Source organism: Crassostrea angulata, chromosome 8 (genome assembly GCF_025612915.1).
Source record: "Crassostrea angulata isolate pt1a10 chromosome 8, ASM2561291v2, whole genome shotgun sequence".
Classification (NCBI taxonomy): Eukaryota; Metazoa; Mollusca; class Bivalvia; order Ostreida; family Ostreidae; genus Magallana; species Magallana angulata.
The window spans coordinates 34587092-34603005 of NC_069118.1; the positions used below are offsets into that span (position 1 = coordinate 34587092).

At 34.6% G+C, this 15914-nt stretch overlaps 1 protein-coding gene across 1 annotated transcript in view; it reads left to right on the forward strand.

The window, feature by feature from the left end:
* Positions 1-15221, forward strand: part of LOC128159904 (uncharacterized) — a 123315-nt gene extending 108094 nt beyond the window's left edge. Inside the window, exons 121-125 of the mRNA XM_052823128.1 lie at positions 50-1035; positions 1179-1279; positions 1479-1499; positions 5142-5361; positions 5870-15221. Coding sequence (XP_052679088.1) covers positions 50-1035; positions 1179-1279; positions 1479-1499; positions 5142-5361; positions 5870-14795 — 10254 coding nt within the window. The 3' untranslated portion in view covers positions 14796-15221. The remainder of the gene's footprint in view (positions 1-49; positions 1036-1178; positions 1280-1478; positions 1500-5141; positions 5362-5869) is intronic.
* The last annotated feature ends 693 nt before the right edge of the window (positions 15222-15914 follow it).

The window sequence follows — 15914 nt, forward strand, 5'->3', positions numbered from 1 at the left end:
TGTGAATTGAATAGATAATATTTGTAAAATTCTTCTGATATTTTTGCAGGTTGAAATAATTTCATGCTTCCAACGTCGCAAAATCAGTCTTTGTTTAAACAGCATAGCCACAAAAATTAAAGAAACAACTATCATAGTAAAACGGAATCAAACTGCAGAGGAAGACGAAAGGGGAATATTCTATATAAATGGAACAAAAGTCGATTTGAAGACTGAAAGAAGTGTTACAATCGGTGTGTCCGGCACGTGTTCACTAAAAATCAAAAGAGTAAATAAATCTTGCCGAAAATTTAGGTTAAAATCTAGCAGCCTTGGTCTTAACTTTCTCATTCGGTGGTTTGATGATAGAATATTTGGAACATTTAATGTCTCAAGAAAAATGACTTGTCTCTTTCCACCCACTGGTCTCTGTGGCACGCCTTTAACAGAATGCAGTGATACTTCTTCTTTCCCATGCGGACTTAACAACCTAACAATACAAAATGAATTAACAGATTTCAAAGTTCCAGACAATGAATCGATATTAAGCTTAGCCGGAATGAAGACTGTGATATCCGGACTAGGCCCAGGAAACTGTGTTTGCTTTAACGACGGATCTATGATCTCACAGAATCTGAAAATATTCAAGAAGACCTCCTCTACCGTGGAATTTTTTGTTAAAACATGTAAATATAAATCTTGTTTAGGAACTATGTTTTCCTATACTTGGGGACCCACGTTTACTTTGCGGAATTATTATGGAGAGTTAATTGTAACCGTTGGCGACCAATGGGAAAATACTGGCCTAATGCTAGAGAATAAGCTTTGGAACCAAGTGTCTATATCAGAGGCATATGGTTATGCAGATGTCTATGTATTTAACAGTAAAGGAAAATTTCGTAGAAAAATGCTTAACTTTACAAATTACTATCCAATGTTCCCGAGTGAAGGCACTTTGAGTTTAGGGAAATGGCAGCCTTCCTCAGATGGCAGTGGAACCCAGCCTTCCCGGGAACACTTCGTGGGATGCATTGATGAGCTACGAATATGGGACAAGTAAGTTAATCTTTTAAGAACAATGCAATAGTTTTGTAATAGAATTATACAATGTTGAATTAAAAAGAAATACATATATGTTATATTATTAATTGTGAAAACATATGTGAGTTTTGATTTTCTCTTGGTTATCATATTTGTAGTTATCTGTCGATATTGACGTTAGCAACCCACTGGAACAGAACCTACACTAAGGATGAACCATTTCTGGAAGCACTTTGGAAGTTCGACCAATTTGATCAAGGTAGAAATAAGGAAATAATATTAATAGCTGAGAAATACATTTTAAACGGAATTTTAATGGCTTTTTGATTTTTTTTTGCATAAGAATTGAGAAGGGCATCAAAATATTCCTTATGATTAAACTCTAAATCATATATAGAGAAATACTTTTGAAATGAAAAACGTACCAATTTTCCAAAGAATATTTTTGTTTTGCACAGTTATGCTCTCGGAATATCCTAGTAAGTAAAAAGAGTATGAAACCTATCTCAGGTTGTGTTATTCTTTTTTTTATCATTATTTACATTCACACAGTTAGTTGTAGTTCTTTTCGTTTCCAGTTATTATAGCCTTAATCTTGATTTATGAAAAGTACTTCTTTTTGAATTACTTCCATTATCATGCTAAAGAATTTAGTTACTGTGTATCAGGCTTGGGGTAATGCTAAATGTAATGGTAATGCATTGCAATGCATTACATGTTTTCAAAGTAATGCTAGTAATGTGTAATGCCACAAAATTAGCATTACAAGTAATGGTAATGTAATTCATTACTTTCCAAAATTTCGTGTAATGCTGGCATTACATGGCATAACTTTGCATTACTATGCTTATTTATACATGTTCACTTTAAAAAAGGTGATGAATAACTGAAATTGAATTTGATTAACTTTATTATAAAGAAAAAGAAATATTTATTGAAATAAAAATGTTTTAGTTGTATTAAAAAGATTTATAAAATTTCATTTTTGAATTGTTCATATTACTAGGTATAACAACACAGTTTCATAACATTTTCATTAGTGTTATTTTTAAGAGTTTTAAATCATTTTAACAATTTACTCCAATTAGTTTTCACTTCAATAAAGATGTGTCAACAACACACTATGCCCCGAGGATAACCTAAGTATCAAAATAATACATTGTTATAAAGTGCTAAAGTGCTAAACACCCCAATCCCCTTCCCTATGCTATGCCCCAACAGAATAGGGGACAGACATGCACATTTAAGGGCAAAATGAATGCACTGTCCATCCATGATGAAAATCAAAATCACTTCCAATATTATAACCCATTTGAAAATAATCTCTCTCTCTCTCTCTCTCTCTCTCTCTCTCTCTCTCTCTCTCTCTCTCTCTGTTGTACATGTATATTAAGTACATTAGTTTGGACTGATAGAAAATACAAGATTCATGTATTTTTCCTATTTTTTCACTTAATATCCTAAGATAAAGATTGTCAAACAATCTTTCAGTCCCAGCTCCCATTGCACATGTAGAACGTTTATTTAGTATAGCTGGGAAGATTTTCAAACTAATAGGATGCAGTTAAAAGATGAAACCTTTGAAATTTTGATCATAAAGTGCAATAGCGATCTTTTGTCTTAAAGTGTCCTCAGCATAAAGAAATCCGATTAAAATATATTAAGAAATATAACTGGGAAAAACCCTATGTCTATAAATTAGTACAATTAAGTGTCCAAAATTATAAAGATTTGTGTTATCTGGGGAAATATCTCTACTTAGCTTTTTAATAACCGCAACATTATTCCATAAATTGTTTTCTATTATGCACGAATTCTGTGTCTCTATATCATATCTGACATTGTATCATGCCAAATGTCTATAAATATCTTTTTACTTATGATATACATGTATGTTGTTCATAATGCCACAAGATTATTATATATTGAGCAAATAAAGAATGACTCTTGTATATATAGTCATTGAATTTGAACCTGATACTGAACATGAACCTGTAGATATGTTAAAGAGTGTTTTATATTTGAAACATTTGCAAAAACTCTTTATTAAACAAAGTAAACAAATTACCATTACATGAGTAAAGTAATGCATTACGATTATCCTAATGCATTACTTTACTCATGTAATGGTTATGTAATGCATTACTTCAAGAAAATCAAGTAATGGTAATGGTAATTTAATGCCAAAATTCATGAAGTAATGGTAATGTAATGCATTACTTTACAATGTAATCCGCCCCAAGCCTGCTGTGTATCAAATATCTGTCAGTACCCTTTCTATTACCCTTTACACTTGTATTTATCTTGAGGTGATTGTATTATAAACTTTCTCTCTCTCTCTCTCTCTCTCTCTCTCTCCAAATTGAGGAAGTGTCTTGGTAAGGAAGCATATTAGAAACTTCTCTGTTGCACTTTGTACTGTATACCGGTATATCCAAATGAATAAAATTTACCTTTTGAATTTTTTAAATTCTGTTTTCTGTTGTGCATACATGTACTGGTATGTGCATGACTCGCTCGACTCCTTTCCAACTTGCACATTTTCATATAAACTTTGCTCACCTGAGAGGAAGCTTTTTGATCAAAATTTGTCGGGTTTATTCTTGTCGTTGTCAAGTTTATCCTACCATAAGCATTTCTTTTGTAAAGAGTTTAATAATGAATTTCAATTTTATTCAAATGATTGGACAGGATTCCTTTCGATGATTCTTGAATTGCAAATTAGACATGAAAATAAGTTGGGGTGGTTTGATAATCATGTTCCCAAAAACTAAAGAACTGATTGTAATGATCTCTTTTTCTTATTTTTTTTCTAATATCAATGAAGGAGTGAACATGATTGCATTTTTCGTCGTATTGTTGCATGTATTAAAATCAAAACAATCCAGTACAATTTCCCAAACTAAAAATGAAAATTTTTAAGGTATTTTCAAAACTTGAACAGCAAGGATCAGTAATCAGCCACATTACTATAAAGTATTTGGGGGAAAACCCTAATATATGGATAAAAATCATCTTCAGATACAGAAAGGGGGATTAAATTTATAAAATAAATGTAATTAAACAGGCTTTTTTTATTGGAGTTTAAACTGACCCTGTTGACATTCAGGAAGGAATAAAAAAATTTATTCAAAAATGTATCGAAAAATTCTCAATATTTATATATTAAATTTATTTATATATTAAAGTTTTTTATTCTTTCCATTATCCCTATAGATAACAAAGCGACAACAATTATTGATTCAACTTTTTTTCATTAGATGTATATATTTTGGCAAAACCCCGATTGAAGAGTGTAGATAAATGCAATGCATGTAATTTGTAAACTTGCTATTTATCAAGCTATCATTAAAATTTCTTTAAAGTGTACTTTAATTGTAATGAGAGAGGTTTACAATATTACTTATTAGGTTTGTTACGGAGCTGAGCCTTCTATGGACTTTACCGACAACACAAATTTCTGTTCACAGTCAGTAACAAACCTATTAAGTAATATTGATTTGTTAACTTCTAAACCTGCTAGTGTGATAAGTCTGCCTGTAACTTTAACTTTTATGATAAATAAGATTTGAAAAAATCATTTATTTTTGTCAGAAAAAAGATTTCACTTATAAGGAATATATTGTTGATCAATTTTTGAAAGAATGACAATAATTCAATTTTGCTTCAATTAAGGCTTAATTATTAATGGCTTTTCCCACAAAAACAGAGCTGACAGATATTTTTGTCATTTAAGTAGAAAAAAAAACATTTTCTTTAAAAAAAAAATTCAACATGAAAATTGCAGCGCATATTGCTTTAAGTTAATTAGGTATGTGAAAGGGATTTTTATGTATTTCAACTATTACAATCAACGTCATCTCTTATTCCCTAACGATACAATAGGTAAATCTGAAGTTATTCACAAGTGTTTTCAGCTGTACTGTCTCTTTAATGTTTCATAAAAAATGTGGAGGTGGTTACAAGTATAAATTGTTTTTGTAAATCTTGGTTAGATTTGGAAACTGTTTCTAAAGTGAGTGATATGGCCCACGGACCTTTTGTTTTCATAGGATATGATTCGATTTTGCAGATTCATTTTCTCAATAAATGCATGTTAAAATAAAATTAATTGTTTTTAGTCGATGAAACTACTGATGAATCTGATGCCAGGTTAGTTCTGAAAAATCCTTTTACACCTTTCCGAGGCGCTGTACTAACCGTATCGGATGCCCCAATTCCTTACATCATTCAAACTGAAATCACTACAACTGAAATTGCTACAAGACGGAGAAGAAAGAGATCAACAGTTACCGTTGTGTCCGTCTGTGACATTATTTTCATGGAAAGCCAGTTTGCTAGGTATTATATTCTTTGCCAACAGTGAGACTTGAGTCAGCATATCATATTTTTCTTGAGAAAAGAGGGTTTTTCCAGAACAATGGCTCAATTACCGGTAGTTCACCTAAGTCAAAGGCTTAGCTCAGATTTTCTTATTAAAATTGTCCATTGTAAGTCGTTCGATTTAGACATGTATTGTTTTATGTTACTAAATTTTAAGCTCTAAAATACTTTTTTTTTTGCTCCATAAACATTTTTCCAGTTTCTCTGAATAAATACTAATAAAAAATTAATACAATAATTGATAGTAATATCGGACTCTTATTCGATTGAGAAATCATACTTCATACAGAGACTTGATGGAGCCATCAAATAACTATTGGCGTGTCTAGCCACCTTAAGAGATCTAGCCAATTTTTAACAACTAGCGATCTTTCAATGATCGTTATGTCTGTGTAAGTGAGCTAGAGTGTAATGAGAACTATGAAATTGGTCCAGGTATTAATGTGTGTTTTGTTTATATTTTCAGAACATGCTTGCCTATAGGAGAAGTCCTTCAGAAGAAATATTACTACGACTGTGACACAGCCACAGGGGTTAAAGATGTCACCGAAGCAATCATTGACTACTCTGATTACTGCCAAAACTTGCTGGGTTTGTCAACCTGGCCAGCTTCCAGCTTATGTGAAGATTCGAAAGTAAAGAGCTACATATATACAGTAATGGGGGAATATTGTGAACCCGTTTGTGCGTTTGGAAAGAAAAATCTAACAAATGGCTGTGAATGTGATCTTGGATACTGGAACACAACCTGTGACGAGATTTGTCCGGGAGGGTACTCCAAACCTTGCTCTGGTTATGGTAACTGTGATCAGCTTTCCGGGACTTGTCAGTGTCCAGTAAACAGACGCGGTTCGGAAGATTGTTTACTATGTTCCTCTGGTTGGCTTGGTGAAAATTGTGAAATAGCAGAAAATAATTTCACTGCAACAAACAAGTCTGTTGCACAGTTTAGCGGGTTAGGACACATTTATAATTTGGACGGACTTTTTTTCATTATCAGAAAACCCGCGGAATATAATTTTTTGACTATCGCTAGTAACGTTCTTGTTATTGGAAAACTTATTTCGTGCTATCAAAACTTTACATGTCTTTCTTTTCTTGGAATTCGAATCGATGATGATCAACATGGCTACGTCTCTACAACTGTGCAACATTCAATCGGAAAAGACAGAAGTCTTGTATTTTTCCTTGAAAATACAGAATTTTCTCTTGATACACCAATTTATTTCAAAGGAATGTCTGTATCAAAGGCCCAGTCAGATGAAATAAGATATATGATTAATTCAGAGATTGAAATCATTGTTCGACTGCAAGGAAGGTACCTTAATGTGCAGATCAACCTTCCAAACTCATTGGTATCAAGTACAACTGGGCTACTCAGTGGAAAAGGATCTATGCAATCGACTTCAAAATTAGACCATTTATTGTATACCGAAGTATATCAAATGAAAACCTGTAAATCAAACAGTAGTAAACAGATGTCTTCTTCTGTTCCTTATCAAGAATTGCTGACAATGAGATATGTCACTTCCAATAATACTTTCAATGAAAGTAGCAAACTTAATATTGAAAGATTTGAAGTAACACCTTGTGATCGAATAATTTTTTATCCAAGTAAGTCATTTGAAGCCCAAGGAGTTGGCGGATATAACCTTAACTTTCAGTTTGCCAATGCGTTTACCTTGGTTGATTTTCAAAAGGAAACTGGAGACAATTTGACACTTGAGTTCCTCATAAAGCTACAAAATTCATTAGATGCGGGAGGTTTGATAATGTCAATCACTAATGATGACAGCTTCCTTTTGGTTAGCAGTCCTCTCTTCGAAATACACTACAACAACCAAGTTTACAATACTAGTATTGAACTAGAGAAAGGAAAATGGAACAAAGTAGTATTAATGTATATTAGAAGTACGGGAAACACAGAAATATATCAGTTCAATAGTACAGGTTTCATACAAAGAAGAAATCTGAAACTTCCAGCGAATTTATTTAACAGCACCGGCTTGCTGTCCATTGGCAATGCTCAACCACCATCAAATGGCATGCCATTCCGGATACCTCCAAGTCTAAAAGGACAAATTGATAATGTTATTCTCTGGAATATACCGGTCGAACCAAATATAATTCTAGACATTTGGAAAATTGATCCCATTGATGTGAGACATTTGTTGATTTCTGTTTGGACTTTTGATGAAGGAGACGGAACAACATCTACTGATCTACTTCGGGAGAAAAAAATCTCTTTTCCCAATGAACCATGGTCATTGCCTTTATGGGAACCAAGCGACTTTGAGTATTCAAAATATATATACCCAGAAATTTCCCAATTTTACTTCTGGAACCAAACTTTAATGTTTATTGGAGAACAACTATGTGGGAGGATTTTTAATGACCAAAGTATACGCTTACAATGTTCACAAATCTCAGATTCGATAAAAACTGCATACTATTTATCTTGCATGCAAAGTTTATCAGCCACCAGCGACCAGTCAGCAGCGTATAATATTCTACTGCTATATGGAGAAAATTGTCGGGTCACAATAGATCCTACGTCCAATATTACAGATGAAATATGCAGAGAAATATTTGAAAAAAATATAGAAACAACCAACTGCTTCAAAATATGTAAGAACGGAGTAATGTCAGCATCTGGAAAATGTGTGTGTTTCAATGGTTTCTTTGGATCAACGTGTAATGATGTCTGTCCCGGGGGATCTCTGAATTCTTGCAGTAATCACGGAATATGCAATGAATCAGGGTCGTGCAACTGTGAATGGAACTGGGATACAACAAATTGTTCCTCTTGTGTAAATGGCCTAAACGGGACTGATTGTCATGTGTTAAACATTGCTCAATTAAGTGATCCCAACAACAGATATAAAGCATATGCCACAGGTTTTGCTGACTTCCTGACATTTTGGGGTGAACAGATTACACTGAATACAATCTCTGGAGTGTTTACCTTATTTCAAACTGCATCAATAAATATCCAAATTTACCAAGTGACCTGTAAGATTGACTCCAGCTGTGTAATTGCTGTCTCTTTCCAATATAATAACACAAGTTTGGTTATTGTTTCTTCAGGACACGAAAGCAGACTTCCTTCTGTGTACGTAAACAAAACAGAAATTGGATTAAATGAGCTAAACACAACCATTTCAGAAATTCATTTGACATTAATTTCAACGAACGAAATGAAACTCAATACTTCTAATTTGGAATTGGGAATCTTTACACCAGGAAATCTTCTGGATATAAATATTATATCAAACACGTATCCTTGCTTAAATGGTATTTTGTGTCCAGGAATAACTTACTCAATGAAATCAAAACAGGAAATAACAAACTTTGTGTTAAACAATTTTAAATTAACGTCTGGGACATTGGTGGAAACGCTATCCTCTGTTTATAAGGAAGATATTGCAAATACGGTGGGTTTCTCCTTGTTTTTCAATGGAACTGCAACAGTATCCCTGCCAATCCAATACTCTACGGCGTCCTTATTCAATTATACATCATTCAGCATTGGTGTGTACTTCAAGCCATTGAAGACTGGAGGAGTCATTATAACCTACAGTGGAAACTCGACATTTTCCCTTATTAACACCGATACTTTATCTATTCAATGTGGAGATACAACAATCAAAACAACAATTTCAACCAGTAATGATGTTTGGAATCAAATTATTCTCACATTTGAGTCTATCTCATTAAGCCCCTCCGAAACTACGAGAAGTACAATACACATCTACCATTTCAGCGACAACAGTTCTGTAACTTACCAAAAGAAAACAATAGATTGCGAGAAACTATTTCAAGAGGGTGGCGTAATTGCTCTTGGTGCGTGGGTTCCATCTGTTAACAACATGAAGAGAGAAGTGAACAACTTCTTTGAAGGATATATTGACGAGTTCACAATTTGGAAAGACCCAGTGCCATATGAAGTTATTATTCAGGCACAGAGATTAGATGTCAAGCTTTCAGGGTTCACTAGAAATTTAACAGCACTATTTTCCTTCTCAGAGGGCATAGGTGTAACATCCTTTGATACGATTCTTGGAAATAACTTGTACCTACCAAAATACCCATGGCAAAGTCCAACATGGAAATCTTCAGACCTCAGATTAAAAGTGCTCTCCGAATACCAAAACTTTTTTTTGCCAGTCTCAGTAAGAGCGGAAAGTCTGTGCTCTAATTTTTTTGATTCACAAAAAGTTCTTCAACAATGTTCAGGACGTTCTTCTCAAGTATTTTGGTGGTTCAAACAAAAATGTCAACATTTAGCAACCGTTCAACAAGCAGATGCAATTGTTACAATGGTCAGTTTCATAAAATCCTGCGAATTAGTTTCAATGGCTTCCGTGGAAGATCTATACCAGGTTGTATGTAAACTTAATGTAACTCTGCCTGAATGGATTTTGCGTCGATGCAATGGTTGTCAATTTGGACAAATCAATGATTCTTCACCTGGGAATTGCATTTGCTACAAAGGCTTTTTCGGGGATCAATGTAACAAAATGTGTCCTAACGGTGCCGTCTCGCCTTGTAATAACCATGGAAAGTGCGTGAAAAATGGAACTTGTATTTGTGAGGGTCACTGGACTGGAGAGGCATGCGAAGTGTGTGACTTTCCTTGGGAAGGTGATGACTGCATCATTATGAGAACTGGACACTATCTAAACCCAACAAATCTTGTCGGACAAATAAGTGTGCTTGGACAGGTAATCACATTCGATGGTTTAACTTTTGACGTAAAGCAAATTGGAAATTACATCATTTTTGAGGACACAAGTATTGGCATAAAATTTCATGCATATTTTTCGACTTGTTTGTCAACAAATGTTAATCATCTGTGTCTGAATATGATAACAATACAGATCAACGAGGACCGCTTCTTTATCAAAACTAATGGATTTCAGAAAAGTCAAGTTACAGTATACTCTTCCTCTGGTGAACTACAAGTATTTACATCGAAGCAGGAGAATATTTTAAATTTAGTTCTGGAATCGCCAAACGTCCTTCGTGTGAGCGTGAGAGAAATAGAATTAACTTTGAAAATTACAATGATTAGCCAAAGACTGCTTTTAACGGTATCCTTCAGCAAAGAAATGTGGTCGATTAATGCAAAAACTATCAATGGACTTTTGTCATCGTGCAATACCACATCTGCTATACGACTTGCCTCTTGCTCTCATGTATCGCGCAGTGACATTTGCTCAGCTGTTTCACACACAGACAGTTGTCAAGACTCCCTGTCATGGAATGCTTTAATAATGTACATTCGAAAGTTCTTATCAAATGATACACAAATTGAGGGTTATGTGAACAGTGAAAAAATTGTCACTGGTTCATCTTGCATGCGTTTCAACGGATCTGGAATTTATGTGAATGAACTTGTTTTACCCGAAAACCATTTTACAATCGAATTAAGTATAAATCCCGAGAAATATGAAGGAGCGTTTCTATCGTACAAGAACACTGAACAACACTTCATCCTGTATATCTCGAAAAGAGGTCTTATGATTACCGCAAACAATGTACATCTGGATATTGGGATACTTATAGATTTAAATCAATGGAGTCAAATAAGTCTGGCATGGCAGGAACACGTTAGTATTCTAGAGGTGTATGTTACTTCTCATCTTGGAGTAACTGTCGTCAAAGCTGTAGCTCTCAACTCAAAAATATTCCCCCCTGGTGGAACTTTAACAATTGGAACATTGGGCAACATTCCCTCAGTCAAAAATCTTGGCACTTTCTTTGGATCAATTGATGAAATTAGAATTTGGTCTAGACCACACAACCCAACCATCGTCGTGAACAACTGGAAGTTATTAGTCTCGCCTGACACACCTGATATATTTATGGCATGGCCCTTAAACGATGGACATGGACCAGTTGCTTCAGAACTGAAAGGTTTACAAAGTATGTTGACAACGGATTACAGCCACCCACCGTCTTGGATTGTAACTGATTTGGAACTTTTACCTAATTTTGAATTAACTTCAACAATATTCACTGACTCTGTCTCACCCCCAGCTATTTCTACAGAAAAATGTGATGAGCTATTCAAAAATGCAGCGATTCGGTTTCAGGTTCAACTACCGAATGCACTTACGGCATATTACGAACAATGTAAGAAAATCGTAGAAGAAAGTAATGATGATTCCGTCGCAGAGCTTCTCTTGTTTAGCATCAGCGAGTTGTCCCATGAAGTATCTAATCAAACAACCAATCCAACTCAAAGTATTTGTGAAGCATTTGACAAATATGAATCGTACATTGGATTCTACGGAACGAATTGTTCAAGAGAATGTGACTTTGGAACAGTCGTGGTTGAGAACTGTACTTGTGATTCCGCTCATTATGGTGTAGAATGCCGAGATGCATGCGCTCTAGGACCAAATGGTGTTTGTAACGCTGAAGGACTCTGCAACTTAGGTGTCTGTAATTGTCATAGGCACTGGCTCGGAAATGATACAAATATCAGAATGTACTGGGAGAACTATTTAGGAAGAAGCTATGATATTGTACTGAATGCTTCGACAACATGTTCGATATGTTCTTATGGTATGTCCACTTCAGATTGTTCTGTGTTTGTGCAAGAAGCAAGTGGTACTGTATCTAAAGTTGGATTTATATTTGGATCATATGTGACAACTTTCGATGGAGCATTGTATGAAATAACCAATTCCGGAATTTATACCGTCTTTAAAACTACCGCTTTTTCTGTTCAAGTTTTGTTTTGGCCATGTTTTAATGATTTGTCCTGTAGACTTGTTCGTGAGATAGCGTTTCAAGAAGAGGGAAACATTGTAAATATTGTTTTGATTGATAACGAAATGAGGCTTCTGCAGCAAAAATACAAAACACTTGAATTTCCTTTGAAAACAGATGTAGGAAAAATTTCTGTGAAATGGATTTTTGAAAACTACATTCGTATTACTTTAGGTTCTCTCTCGGTTTTAGTAAGCAAATCGACTGATGGGTTGATATGTCGATTCAAACTTTCTCAGGATTATAAGTTAGCTACTGGAATTCTAGGAAATACAGATGGGGTTTGGTGGAATGACATCGCTCCTTTTAATGACTCAATATCTTCTGAGATTGTTGGAAACTGGACAAGAACAAGTTTAAGTGAACCCCTAACTAACATCTTTATTTCTCACCCTACAAGACAACAAAATCTGTCATCTTCGGGATATATGATTCGATTAAGACACCACATGATTAATTTTACCGATGTCCATACCACCTATGATATCAATTTTTTCACCTTAAGTTTTTGGATTCGTTTGGAAAATATCACATTCAAATATGAATCTGCTATTGTTGTTAATTTTGGGATACATGAAATTCACATTTCGGTCATCAGTGGAACATTATCTATCAAATGGGCACAAACGACTGTAATCAGTTCTATTAAAATAGTGGAAGATACATGGACATATTTAACTATTTTACGGAGTTATTCGAACGGTTTAGTGACAATGTATGCGATGTCAGAGGGATCTCTCCAGCATCATCAGTTTTACAGCATACACATAGGCATACTTTACAACATACAAGGAATTTATTTTGCTCCTCTTGGTCTTCAAAGCTCTTTGGAACTGGAACAATTGCGAATGTGGAATGTAACTAAAGACCTCGAAAATATTATTGAGGATATGAAAAACTATTTGAATGTGAACAATAAAGATATCATTGTTTTAATCAATTTTGATGAAGGAGCAGGCAATGAAACATTTCTCATCGATAGGTCCAGTCTCTCAAATCGACTTGTAGCGGGTTTAATAAGCGGAGGTAATGACACAGATCTTTGGCAACCATCGGATATACCAATTCCTGTTTTGAATTTACGCCGTTCCCTTGAGCCATCAGCGATCACAACAGATATCATTGATCGTTGTCTAAATGCTTTCAATCATTCTGACATTCAAAAGAGCTGCAAAAATATAGATTCTCTGAAGGATTTTCTACTTGAGGTCTGTCTTGCTGAATCTACCGAACTTGATTATAATGGGACAATTGCAAAAAGAATAATACTTGATAACTTGATATTTTATTGTCAAGGAGTATTTAATGTAGATGAATGCGAACTTAAGGATTATTTCGATTTCTGTTCAAATACAGAAAAGGACAGCGAGTTTCCAGTTTGGGTTATAATTTTCATAGGAGTATTTGTATTTTGTCTGACTGTAATTGTTTTGATCTGCTGCTGCTGTTGCTGGTATCATGGATGGTGTTGTTACCGAAAACGAAAAAGATGGGGTCTTCGGTCATCTCATGACACCTTAGTTTCAGATGAAGAGGAAGAGACTGTATTTGGACATTACAATCCATCATTTGATATCGATATCGCCACGCTTGAAAAAACGAAACAAGACCTTCGAAAAGTATTTGACCAACATTTTGAAGAAAGGGACTTAGAGTCACCACATCCAAGGCCTTCGTCAGTGTCTGGTATTCCATTAAACTTCAGTAGTTTCGGCAATGATGGTAACGATAATAAACATGGTGGCATGCCCCCTGTTGACACATTTATCAAACCATCGTCTTCCTTACAACATGATGCAAATGAAGAAGATACAAGAAGACCAATCCACTCACCCATTTCGACAGTTAATCCGATGTTCGATGTACCAGAGCATGACGAAGAGGATCGATCAATTTGGGGTCCGTCTACGAGGGAAGTATTCTTTTGTCAAGACGAGGATCCAGCGCCTTGGAAAAAAGATCTATCTAAAGAAGGAAAACATTCAAAGTCATTTGGGAAAAACAAGGGGGACCAATCTAAAGAAACAAAGGATTTGAAAATACCAGTAAAGCATAAAAGGGGAAAACCAGATGAAGTCAACATCACCTGTTTCAGAGAATCTGAATTGTCTGATGAGCGTTTTGTTCCTCCATCGTCGTTCCTGATCTCGTCAACTCATTCCAGTGGACCAAAAGATAAAAACGATTTATCGAAGGGTAAACACGCGGAACCTTCCCAACACACAACCCCTGGTCATCAATATTTGAAGAAGAAAAAAGACGATGAAGATAAAAGGAAAGAAAAGAAACAGGTACATTTAAGAGCTTCACCAGAACGACCTGGATCATCAACCAGTGTTTCGTCCGTTAAGTACAATCCATTCATACAACCGGGGCAGGGGGGCCACGAAGACGATGAAGGGATGAGGAATTTAAGTCCCTTCCAACCCATGAGCGATGAAGACGATTTAGATGACACTGCTCCAAGAAAGTCGAGTAATTCACATGATAAAACGACAACTGATGGGAGAATGACGCAGAGAACGGGTGGTTCCACAGCGGGAGAGTCGGATACTGACGAAGAAGCTCTGCCCATCGTTGATGTCTCGGATAAGAAACACCAGAAACTATGAAGCCCGAAGAACACGTTCATTTAACTTTGGCCGCGTGATGAAATATGTTTTGTGCATAAATCTGGACTTCTTTAAAATTATAAACAGCAACATTTTTTATATTTGTGTAATTAGTTTAGATTTGTATACTACATGTATTAATATTTTATTTATAGTTTAGTATATAAAAAACAACGAATGTATATATACTTTTTTCTCGGCGACTTTTTATCATCATATTATTTGAAATGTATTTATTTATCTGATAGGTTAATAGGAGAATAGCAGTCTTCATGCACCTTTTATGTATAATGGACCATTTTACGTTTTCTTATTGATACAATTATTTTTATATCGTCCTTTATATCTTGTGCAAATAGAGTGCATTTTTTTTTAAACGTTTTAGATTTTTTTTCATATAGAATATGGACAGTTTTTGATTTAAAAAAAAAATACTATATTTCATCCCATATACTGTTTATTTTTTAAAAAGATATATATTTGGAATAAAATATTCAAAAATCAGTATGTTTGATATGCACTCTTATTGTGTGCCTCGGGCTTAGAACCATAATGATTGACGACTTTTTTTCATTTTGGAATGGGACACCTCAATATTGTGACGTACTTCCTATCGATCTAAATAAAAAATCAAATATAATTTTTTTTTCATAAAATCGTTATCTAGCTAACAGCGTAGCGCAGTGGGTAAGGGTATTAACTATGAATTTGTAAGTTTTTGAGTTCGAAACCTACTGGGGCTTTAACAATTTTTACCTTTAAAAAAAAAACAACCTTTTTTGGTCAAATATTTGAAATTTGAAAATTCTAAAACGATGAAAGTATATTGATTATAATGCACTTTTATCTACATTAATATCGAGGTGTCCCCTACCACCTTACATGATTTCGGTTTCGTTTTGTTAGAAGGAGATTGAAGTACTCGGTACACATAGATGCTATAGTATATACTAGATGGTAATACCGAGGTAAAACTAAGATGAAAGTGAGTTCGTTCAACTGATATGTTAAACGATCCAAGTTAATAAATGGAATGAAGAAATGCTTAGCATTTGCGAAAGAGATTTGAACCTAACACATATGGATAAAATTTGTGTAGATTTACAATTTCACCAGCTA